This window comes from Myxine glutinosa, chromosome 10 (genome assembly GCF_964187855.1).
Source record: "Myxine glutinosa chromosome 10, kmMyxGlut1.1, whole genome shotgun sequence".
In the NCBI taxonomy this organism is placed as follows: domain Eukaryota; kingdom Metazoa; phylum Chordata; class Myxini; order Myxiniformes; family Myxinidae; genus Myxine; species Myxine glutinosa.
The window spans coordinates 122375946-122386779 of NC_136270.1; the positions used below are offsets into that span (position 1 = coordinate 122375946).

The 10834-nt window shown below is 53.2% G+C and overlaps 1 protein-coding gene across 1 annotated transcript in view; it reads right to left on the minus strand.

Annotated features, from left to right (window-relative positions):
• LOC137433808 (RNA-binding protein 45) overlaps nt 1-5552 on the minus strand; it is a gene marked incomplete in the record, with an annotated part of 30542 nt that extends 24990 nt beyond the window's left edge. Inside the window, 4 exon segments of the mRNA XM_078786043.1 lie at nt 150-323; nt 465-591; nt 3099-3221; nt 5099-5552. Of these exon segments, the coding sequence (XP_078642169.1) occupies nt 150-323; nt 465-591; nt 3099-3221; nt 5099-5494 (820 nt within the window).
• Nucleotides 5553-10834: the final 5282 nt, after the last annotated feature.

Below are 10834 nucleotides of genomic sequence, written 5' to 3' on the forward strand. Positions count from 1 at the left end.
TATTGGCTGTTAGCCAAAATTTCATGGTGTAAAATTTCAGCTTTATAGCCCATCTAGAAGATACTAAACATTTGTATGAGTGAGTAAGTGAGTGAGTGAGGTTATAAAGATATATATATATATATGTACAGTATATTACTGTTACTCACCAAAACGATTAAGGGGCATTGGCTTTGGCCCCATGTTCTTGAAAATTGGCGGAGCACCTTGGAAACACTGGTTGTAGCCAGCGTTGCCATGCATATTGTCTGGAGGATGGTGCCAATCACCTTGAGGGTTCGGGTTTAAACGGTATTTGGGTTCAGCCAAAATGGCTCTGAACCCTGATGGAAGGAGAAGGGTGAAGAAAGAGCGAATTAAAAACAAACATGCAAAAGTGTGAACTGGTGGGGAAATGGGGACAAGACACTGGTAGACAACTCCGTTGCTCTCTGAAGGTAAATAAATCTCAAAAAGAAACTTACTCCTGTCAGAATCTTCTATGGCCAAAGCAGCTTGAGAAGGCCTCATGTATCGGACGTAGCCATAACCTTTGCTTTCTCCAGTGGTCTTATCTCTTAGAACATTACAATATTCAATTTCACCAAATTCCTGCAAAAGAAGAACAAGCCTTGTTGATAATTGAAAGATCTACAAAATGTGGGCACACATGTACGAGGGTAGCTCAGCACATGGAAATAGACGAAGAAGCCTGATTGTTTAAATATACACACAAAGTAAATATAGTGCTTCAACTTTGATCTCAACATTTCTTTACAAAATGCAGTGTACGACGTATGCATGTCGATTTATAACAACTAGCAACGGTACCCGCCCTATGGGCGGGGCTTCAATTGGGAAGCCCAAATGAAAAGGCAAAATATCAGAAATTGAAGGCTTTTTTTATTTTAAACGATTCATATAAACATCCGTTGAATCACAATCATATGCAAATCATCAAAATCTAAACAGCACATGGCGCCCATTTTGAAAAAAAGATTGAATTCTGTAAAACGGAAGCGGCCGCTACATGTCTTTCTCAGTCGCACGTTTATGTGTGAAGAGTGCGCGCCGAATCTGTAACACGGAAGCGGCCGCTACACCTGTTTCTCAGTCGCTTTGCACACGCTGCCATGTTACTTCGGAGCCGCACGTTTATATAGGAAGAGTTCGTCAGGAGTCGATCTACTCTCTCCTGGTACGTAGAATTTCAACAAAAGCCACATCACTGTTCATATCGGTAAATATTATTCCATCGTGTTTGGAAAAACTAGAAAATTGGAAAACTTGGAAAATTGGGAAAAACAATATACGGTAGCCTATTTTACTCCAAGTGGTCCCAGGAATACCCACCAAAAATATCGTTGCGATCGGTTCAGCCGTTTTTGCGGTACCTTCAAATGGACGGATGGAAATTTGGTGAATTATAGTAAGATGAACACCACACCAACTAACCAATTTCAAAATGACCCTTGAGGCCTTCCTCCTAAATTAAATTTTATTGAATGATTAGATTTAGATGAAATAAAATAAACACAAGGAGACGAGACACAATTACAGCACTCCCGTACCCATAAACGGAGTGTCAGGAAGTTATTGAGAAAGCGAGGGAGGAATGAGAGGGTCAGACAATCGATCTGATGACGGGTTGCGCTAAAAACGTTCACAGTTCAGTATTTATGTCCAGGGTTTTGGATACGGCCGTGTTGTTTGATAGGATGTGAACAGTACCAGGTATGGTTCACACCATGCAGAACATCACCCTAGCTGCACAATGGTGGCATTTAATGGTACGGTGTAATGTTGATGTAGGGTTACATTAGGACTTGCAAAACAGAATAATCCTGGTTCTTGGAACGTTGCAGCAGGGAAGTTACCTTTTTGTCAATTGCCTCTTTTTTTTTTTTCCTCTTCCACAATAACTGCTTTGCATCTTGATTAACGCCTCACTTAACAGATATCACATTTTCAGTTTAATTTTTTTTTTTTGCCGGTTTTGACCCCTGTTACTCCTAAGTCCCCACCCTCTGGGACAAGAAGTCGGGGTCAAATCCAAGCAATTGTTGCATATTTCATGCACCCAACCCAATGTTGATTGCATATACAAGAGAAAGTTGAGTTATTTGAAAAAAGGGCAAGGGTGCCAATATTTTTGGCCACGACCGTAGAGATGCAAAGTTTTTCAGTTTTTCCAAGATGGCACCTGCACCACATGAGCTATGATGTCATAATTATCATTAAAAAAATTATACAGGAGGTGGTGCCTCTATGGAGAAAATTTCCTATCAATCGGTCCAACGGTGGCAGAGAAAATCATATTTATTCTGTGCAGACAGACAAACAGACAAACAAACGGACTCAAATGCAATCCCCTCTCCTCTGGCGAGGGTAATGATAATAGCATAATATTAATGTTGTTACAAAACAATATTGATACTAATAATAATATCCCACCTCCCCAAGGGGTTTTTCCTCTGAGAACAGCGCCTGTCAATGTTTATAAATAGCTTATCATGGCTTTTCCGTAGGAGCAACAGCCCAACGGCCTCTACCAGAAGTAAACATATTGTAAACCACAAACACGTATGGATTAGTTTTTTAATCAGTCGCTAATGCTGTTTATAACACGAAATAAGGAAATTTGGAGGAATCCCGACATCCATGAGGTAAATTTTACTTACAGAACTGAGCGAAGATCTACTGTACTCTATATACCCCACAAGGGTTGGGTAAATAACATGACCCTTCCTGCTGCTAACGTGGCGTTTTTCGTCGCGAACTTTTGAAACCAGCTCCTGCTGTTTAACACGAAACTGAAAGGCAGCCCGGGTTGTGCTCATTGGCCAAGCAGCTAGATTGCGCTTGCCAAGCCAGCCGTTCCTTAACAGTTTTGAATGGAGTGCTTGCTCGAATGCTTAAACAACATGGCGATCTCATAGATTGACTGTAATCATATAGACTGTAATCTATATACCCCAAAGAGGCATGACCCTTCCTGCCGCTCCCGTCGTGAGCGGGTGCACTAGTACTAATAAATGAGATAGGCCTGATCTAAAAACAAATAAAAACACTTCACAACAGTTGATACAGAAAAGAGAGAGCAATAAAAGTGACATTACCTCAAAGTTAGACGTCAAGTCATTCTCTGTGAAACCTTTGGGGATCATCACAAATATGCGAGTCAATTCCGCATCTTCCAAGTCTCGGTTGGTGTTCGCGCTTCTTGACTGTGCAATCAAGATCTACAGCACAGTGAAAAGGATAAAACAACATCAGTGGTATAATCATCACTCCTGCAAACGGACATTTGTCTTGACGGACACCTTGTCTGATCAAGCCCTTTTCTCGATTGGTAACATCAAGTAAAAAATTGTTAACATCAACCTGGGCAACACTGAGGTTATAAAGCACTCTTTGCATGGGTAAATTTTTCCTCCTTCCCTTCCCCCCACCCCTCGCCCAAAACGGAGGGTCCTGTCAAAACCACCCCCCCCCCTTCCCCCCCAAAAGATGTATATGTAGTATATCTTTCCCATCCCTCTCCCCTCACCTCCCCCTTTCACTCCCTTCCTCACCCCTCCTTCTCCTGCCTCCCCCAACCCCCTTCCTCACCCCTCCTTCTCCTGCCTCCCCCAACCCCCTTCCTCATCCCTCCCTCTCCTGCCTCCCTCCCTCCCCCAACTCACCACTTCCCCATCCCTACCGGGTACTCCTGCTAGTTCTGTGATAAAGGTGAGACCCTCAATCCAACAGGATTGGGCAGGTGGAGGATCCAACACGTACCTCCGAGCTGTCTAGTCTGGATTTGATTCCTGACCTGACTATAAACTGCTGGAGTTGGAATTTTGGAGGCAGTTTCGCACACAAGGTGCTCCGTCCCTCAGATGGGTGTTAAACCGGCCGTCCCGTCTGCTAGCATCAGTCGGTGGATATGAACAACCACACGTTGTCTTTCAGTAAGAGTATGCACGTCATCGCTTTGTCGGAATGCTGCCTGGCCATTGGTGATGCACAAAATCTTCATCACAATGGATTCTATCAACCAAATGTTGATAAACTATGATCTACACCATGGGGAATTCTGTCCCAGCTGGTCATTGTCCCGTGCATCCCCAAATCCCATTAAACGTGCAAATTCATTTGGAGGTTACATTTGGTTCATCGTAGTAATGGTATTATGGTGTACAAAATAAAATAAAGGGAGCAGAAGGGCATTATCTGGTAAATACCATTAAATTTTCATTCGTTGCTCTTTTTTCCCCACCAGAGGTACCAACTCGAACAACTTCCTCTTCCCTCCAGGTCTTCAAGCTGTTCACCACCATCTCGGATTGTTCCCAATCCAAAATCCTGATCTTTTCTACACCCGCTAGGCCCCTGCCAAAATTTTTTTTGCTTCTGTATCCATAATTATCCACCACCTACCTGGGTTTGTCCCAAACCCACATCCCTTGTTTGTCCGTCTCCATCTCCTTTGTCCCTTGGCCCTGCTGTTAGCATTTCCCCCTTTTCCATCTCTTGCTGCTCTTCCTTTCGTTACGTTGTGTGCTAATCCTGCGTTCTAGCTCTTCCACGAGCCTCGACTCCTGCATACACACAAAAAAAGATCCCATAATCCCACATGCAGGAAAAGTGATGCCTAATTAATCTTGGGATGCAATAATAACAGAAACTACTGTTAAAGAAAATAAACACTGCAGAACACATTCTCTGCTGCCACACCGCAAGGATTACACTAGGTTGTTTGCCATTGCTTTCCCAGAGGTAGTGGGCTAGGAATTTGTCATTTGTTCAAGATGCCGGTGATAACGCACCAACTGTTCACAAAAGACACCGTGGGGTCCTTGGCAGAGTTGATCCATCTATCATGATCAGAGTCAATCCATCCATCAGCCCCAAACTCTTCCAATAAAAAAATTAATATATATATAAACCACGTAGGTTCGAAAGAAGATGTATTGTAATTGGTAAGTCGAAATATTTAGTATGTATCGTTCTCTTGAGTCTTATTTGGAGTAATAGTAATAGTGAGTTATAATCAATGCATGAGAAAAGGGATTCTGATGTGAGAAAGAAGGAAGGATGCCGGGTGTTGAACCAGGTGTGCAAGGAGACAAACCTTCATGGGCTTGCCGTCCCTCAGCTTTTTCCCATTTAACTCCTCCATCGCGCGGCATGCCTGTGAGGCCTTGGCAAACTTCACGTAAGCCAAGCCCTTCGGTTCCTGGGTCTCTCTGTCCTTGAGTACCTGTATATCTTGTATCTCACCGAATTGCTCAAACGACTCCAACAGCTGGCGGTACTTGGTAGCTTTGTTCACCATCAAGAACAGACGGCTGTTTGGAGGGTCGTCTCGGTTAAATTTTCTGTAAGGTCCACCATCACCATCACCATCACCATCACCATCGCCATCGCCATCGCCATCGTCTTCGTCATCGCTATCGCTATCTTGGTCTCTCTCCTGGTCTCCATCTTCCTCGAAATCGTAAGCGCCATGACATTCCGGCGACGCCATTTTACATTCCTGTCACGAAATGACGTCAACGCGTTTTTTTTTTTCTGTCGGTTGTAGTAATTTTACTAATGCACTTCCTGCCTGAATGGGCGTTTGATTTTAAAGCACAGAATTAAAGTGAATAATTAAACAGCGCGATTTTGTCGAAATAATCAATAAAGCCTTATACTAGAAGGGATTTTAAAAAATATTCAAAAATAAAGAAAAACTTTATCCTCACAGGAAGTAATACCTATACACCGCCTGTTAAGAGCTTGTCCCCACTGAGGTATATATAACTATAACTAACTATAACTAACTATTATAACTATAACTATTCTATTTATAACTCCGTGGTCCGTGCTTGTCCCACATTCGTTCATCTCTTCATGTTGCCCAATATAAAGCGAGTGAATTAATCCGAGCGGGCCGCTTCTTCTTCCTCCAAAAAATGGTACTTGTGCATTGCATATGTCTGCTGATGTGCTGCTGATGATGTTATGCCGCCTGCAGGGGTGATGCGACACAGGACTGAACAGACTGATGAAAGCAACTTTATGAACCAAGAACATCAAGCTTATTTGGAACATTAGGAAGGGATATGATATGACAAGAGATGTGGTCTCTGTCTTCTGCCGCCTTCTTACTGGTGTTGCCCCCTGCTCTTTCTGTGCGTTGTCCCCTCAGAGGTTTCTGCAGGACTCACACGGTCTACCATCAAACTACTTTTGGTGAAACTACTGAAAGCTTGGATCACTGCTCACCTCTGTTCATTAGTTCTTCATTGTTTTACCCATCTGTGGAACCAACTTGCACATCCTCATTAATCTCATTCTTTCCTCCAGGTCTTCAAGACAGCTGATCACCACCATCTCGGATCGTCCCCCACCCAAAATCATGACCTTGTGGCGGACACGATGGCTCGCTGGCGCAGTGACTTAATTCCGCGCACCAGTGGGTGTCGGCCACGCCCCAGGTGAGGCATGGCCTCCAGATATACACGCGGGCTCGCAGCCCCGAGCACGGCAGTGCTGACGAGTGAGCAACCAATAAAGAGCTCGACTTAACCCAAAGCGTTGTGGCCTACCTTTGTTTAACGTGTGTGCCCAGCACCACACTGGTGACCTCCGACTGGTTCAGCCGTTGCTGTTCCCCGAACGCGCCATGGCCATCAACGCTGCCGCGATCAAGCTCCCGGAGTTCTGGGAAGCGCAGGCCGACACCTGGTTTCTACAGGCCGAGGCCCAATTCCAGCTCCGGGGCGTCACGGCGGACGACACGAGGTACTTTTACATGGTCGCTGACCTTGGATCCGGCACGGCCGCCCGAGTCGTGTCCTTCCTCCGGCACCCGCCGGACGAGAGCAAGTACGCGGCGCTCAAGCGACTTCTCCTCGACACGTTTGGCCTCACAGAGGCCGACCGCACTGACCGTCTTTTGGACCTTCCCGTCCTCGGCGACACACGACCGTCCGCCCGCATGGATTACATGCTGTCCCTGCTCGGCGACGGCCACGCGGATTTCCTTTTCCGTGCTCTCTTCCTCCGCCAGCTACCTGTACAGGTACGGCTCGCGCTGGCCGGTTTGACCATTACGGAACCGCGCGCCCTGGCCAGGGAGGCGGACAAGTTTTTCGCAGCCCACGACGCACGGCCGGCATATAGCACGGCCGTCGTGGATCCCGGCGCCGCGCACAGCGCGAGTGGTTCGGATCGCCACGTGGCATGGCATTCGGATCCTCCCGAAAACGGCGCAGGTTTGGCGGATCCGCGCGTGGCCTCCGCCACGCCCCGCCCACCACCGTCGTCACAACCGGCGCGACAACCACCACCGGGCCAGACCTGGTGCCACTTCCATGCCAGGTTCGGCCACAAGGCCAGGTCCTGCCGCCCGCCTTGTACTTTTGGCAGGTCGGGAAACGGCCAGGCCGGCGCTCGCTTCCTGCCATGAGCGTCGGCCATACTGGCAGCCTTCTGTTCATAACAGACACCTCCTCGGGTCGTCGCTTCCTGTGCGACACGGGAGCGCAGGTGAGCGTCCTCCCTGCCTCCGCGTCCGACAAGCAAGCTGAGGGCTGGGGCCCCGCTTTGCTTGCCGCCAACGGCACGCCCATCCGCACGTTCGGGAAGCGTTGTCTCTCGCTGCAGTTCGGGGGGCAGCGCTTTCAATGGTCGTTCGTTACCGCTAGTGTCCCCATGGGCCTACTCGGAGCGAACTTCCTCTGCGCATGGGCTGTTGGTGGACGTGAGGCACAGACGCCTTGTCCAAGCCGAAACCTTCAGCTCGCTTGCTTGCGTGCTGAGCAGTTCGTTGAGCAGCTCCCTGGGCGGCTCACCGAGCGGCTCGCCAAGCGGCTTGCTGAGCGGTTCGGTCCCGGCGAGGTTGGTCTGCACGCTTCCGGCAGCGGACGAGTTCACCCGCCTCCTCGCCAGTTTCCCGGCCCTCACGCGGCCCACTTTCTCGGCGGTGGCCGTAAAGCACGGGGTGGAGCATCACATCCCCACCGTCAGGCCACCGGTCTACGCCCGGGCGCGCCGCCTCGACCCGGCGAAGCTCGCCGTGGCGCAGGAGGAGTTCGCCACGCTGGAGTGACTGGGCATCGTCCGGCGCTCCAACAGCGCATGGGCATCGCCGCTGCACATTGTGCCCAAGCCCGGCGGCGGGTGGCGGCCGTGCGGAGACCACCGTCGCCTCAACGATGCTACCACCCCCGACCGCTACCCGGTCCCTCACATCCAGGACTTTTCCGCCCGGTTGGCAAAAATGTCCCTCTTCTCCAAGGTGGACCTCATCCGCGGATACCACCAGGCCCCCGTCAGGCCGGAGGACATACCGAAGACGGCCATCATCACACCATTCGGCCTCTTCGAGTTTCTGCGGATGCCCTTCGGGTTGAAGAATGCGGCCCAGGCGTTCCAGCGGCTTATGGACAGAGTCTTGCGCGACTTGGACTTCGTGTACGTCTACCTGGACGACATCCTCGTCGCAAGCGCGTCCCGTGAGGAGCACCTCCGCCATCTCAGCACGCTCTTCGAACGCCTGGGCCGGCATGGCCTGATCATCAACCCCGCCAAGTGCCGGTTCGGCGTCACCGAAATCGACTTTTTGGGGCACCGCGTCACCATGTACGGGGCCATCCCCTTACCGGCCAAGGTGGAGGCGGTCAGGGGTTTTCTGCGCCCCCGCACGATCAAGGGGCTCCAGGAGTTCCTGGGCATGGTGAACTTTTATCACCGTTTCCTGCCCCGCATCGCCCAGCTCCTGCGCCCCCTGCACGAGGCCCTCCGGGGGAAGCCGGGCCAAGGCGACGTTGCCTGGACCGAGCCGATGGACACGGCGTTCGCGGGCGCGAAGCTCGCCTTGGCTAACGCCACCATGCTCGCGCACCCGGCGCCCGATGCACCGATCGCCCTCACCACCGACGCGTCGGACTACGCGGTGGGCGCGGTGCACGAGCAATGGGTGAAGGGAGCTTGGCAGCCGCTGGCGTTTTTTAGCCGGCAGCTCCGACCGCAGGAACGGCGATACAGTACGTTCGACCGCGAGCTGCTCGGGCTCCACCTGGCGGTCCGGCACTTCCGCCATCTGCTCGGGGGCCGCCCGTTCGCGGCCTTCGTCGACAACAAGCCCCTGGTCTTCGCGATGGCCAAGGCCGCCGAGCCGTGGTCGGCCCGGCAGCAGTGTCACCTCTCGGCCGTGTCCGAGTACATGACGGACATCCGGCACGTCACGGGGAAGGACAACCCAGTGGCGGATTGCCTTTCCCGGTCCGTCGCCCACGCGGTCCACCTCGGGATCGACTATGCCCGGATGGCGGCGGACCAGTCCGCTGACCCCGCCGTCAAGGCTTTTCGGACCGCCGTCATGGGCCTCCGCGTCACCGAGGTACCGTTCGACGGCGCGGCCCTCTTGTGCGACGTCTCCCTCGGCCGGCCTCGCCCCATCGTGCCCGCTGGCTGGCAGTGCCGGATTTTTGACGCCATCCACTGCCTGTCCCACCCGGGCACGAAGGCCTCCCTGAAGCTGGTCGCCGACAAGTTCGTCTGCCATGGCCTCCGGAAGGCCGTCCGCGATTGGGCCAGGACGTGCCTCGCGTGCCAGCGCGCGAAGGTTCACCGCCACACCCAGGCCCTGCTGGCCCCGTTTACGGTGCCCGAACGTCGGTTCGACCACGTTCACGTGGACTTGGTGGGACCTCTGCCCCCCTCGCGGGGTTTCAACCACGTCCTCACCATGGTGGACCGCACCACCCGGTGGCTGGAGGCCGTGCCTTTTGGCAGCAACGAAGGCGGCGGACGTCGCGCAGGCGTTCATCACCACTTGGGTTGCCCGGTTCGGCGCCCCCTCGGACATCTCGTCCGACCGCGGCCCCCAGTTCACCTCGGAGCTCTGGGGGGCGGTAGCGCGGGGGCTCGGCGTCCAGCTGCACCGCACCACGGCCTGCCACCCCCAGGCCATCGGCCTGTGCGAGTGCTTCCATCGCGCCATGAAGGCCGCGCTCCGGGCCAGCCTCCGCGACGGCGGCTGGGTCGACAGGCTCCCCTGGGTCCTGCTGGGCCTCAGGACGGCGCCCAAGGACGACCTGCGCGCATCCGCGGCGGAGTTGGTCTTCGGACAACCGCTGCGGGTGCTGGGCGAGTTCCTCCCCGACTCCACGGCACCATGGTCCGCGGCGCAGCAGCGCTCCGCCCTGCAGGAGACCTCCTGGAGGTTCGCCCCGGTGCCGACGGCGCACCATGGTTGCCCGCCAACGCACGTCGCCCCGGAGCTTCGCATGGCGGAGTACGTGTTCGTCCGCCACGACGCCCACCGGACACCGCTGCGGCCCCCGTACGACTGGCCCTTCTGCGTGCTGGAGACCGGGGCGAAGCATTTCACCCTGGACATCGGCGGTACTCCTGACCGCGTCTCCGTGGACCGCCTCAAGCCGGCCCACCTCGACCTGGACCACCCCCCGCCAGCGGCTCTGCCCCTGCGTCGGGGCCGCCCCCCAGCGGGCGGACCCCCGGCACCGCCCAACCCCGCCGTCACGCCACCCCCCTGCCCTGCACCCATCCCAGATGCTGCCAGAGGCATCCCAGATGGCATCCCGCCATCCCAGATGCCGCCAGCCGCCAGAGGGCGCTTCGGCCGGGTCATCCGGTTGCCCCGCAAACTGACCCTTCAGGTGCACGGGAATTCTGGGGGGGTGTGTGTGGCGGACACAATGGCTCGCTGGCGCAGTGACTTAATTCCGCGCACCAGTGGGTGTCGGCCACGCCCCAGGTGAGGCGTGGCCTCCAGATATACATGCGGGCTCGCAGCCCCGAGCCCGGCAGTGCTGATGAGTGAGCAACCAATAAAGAGCTCGACTTAACCCAA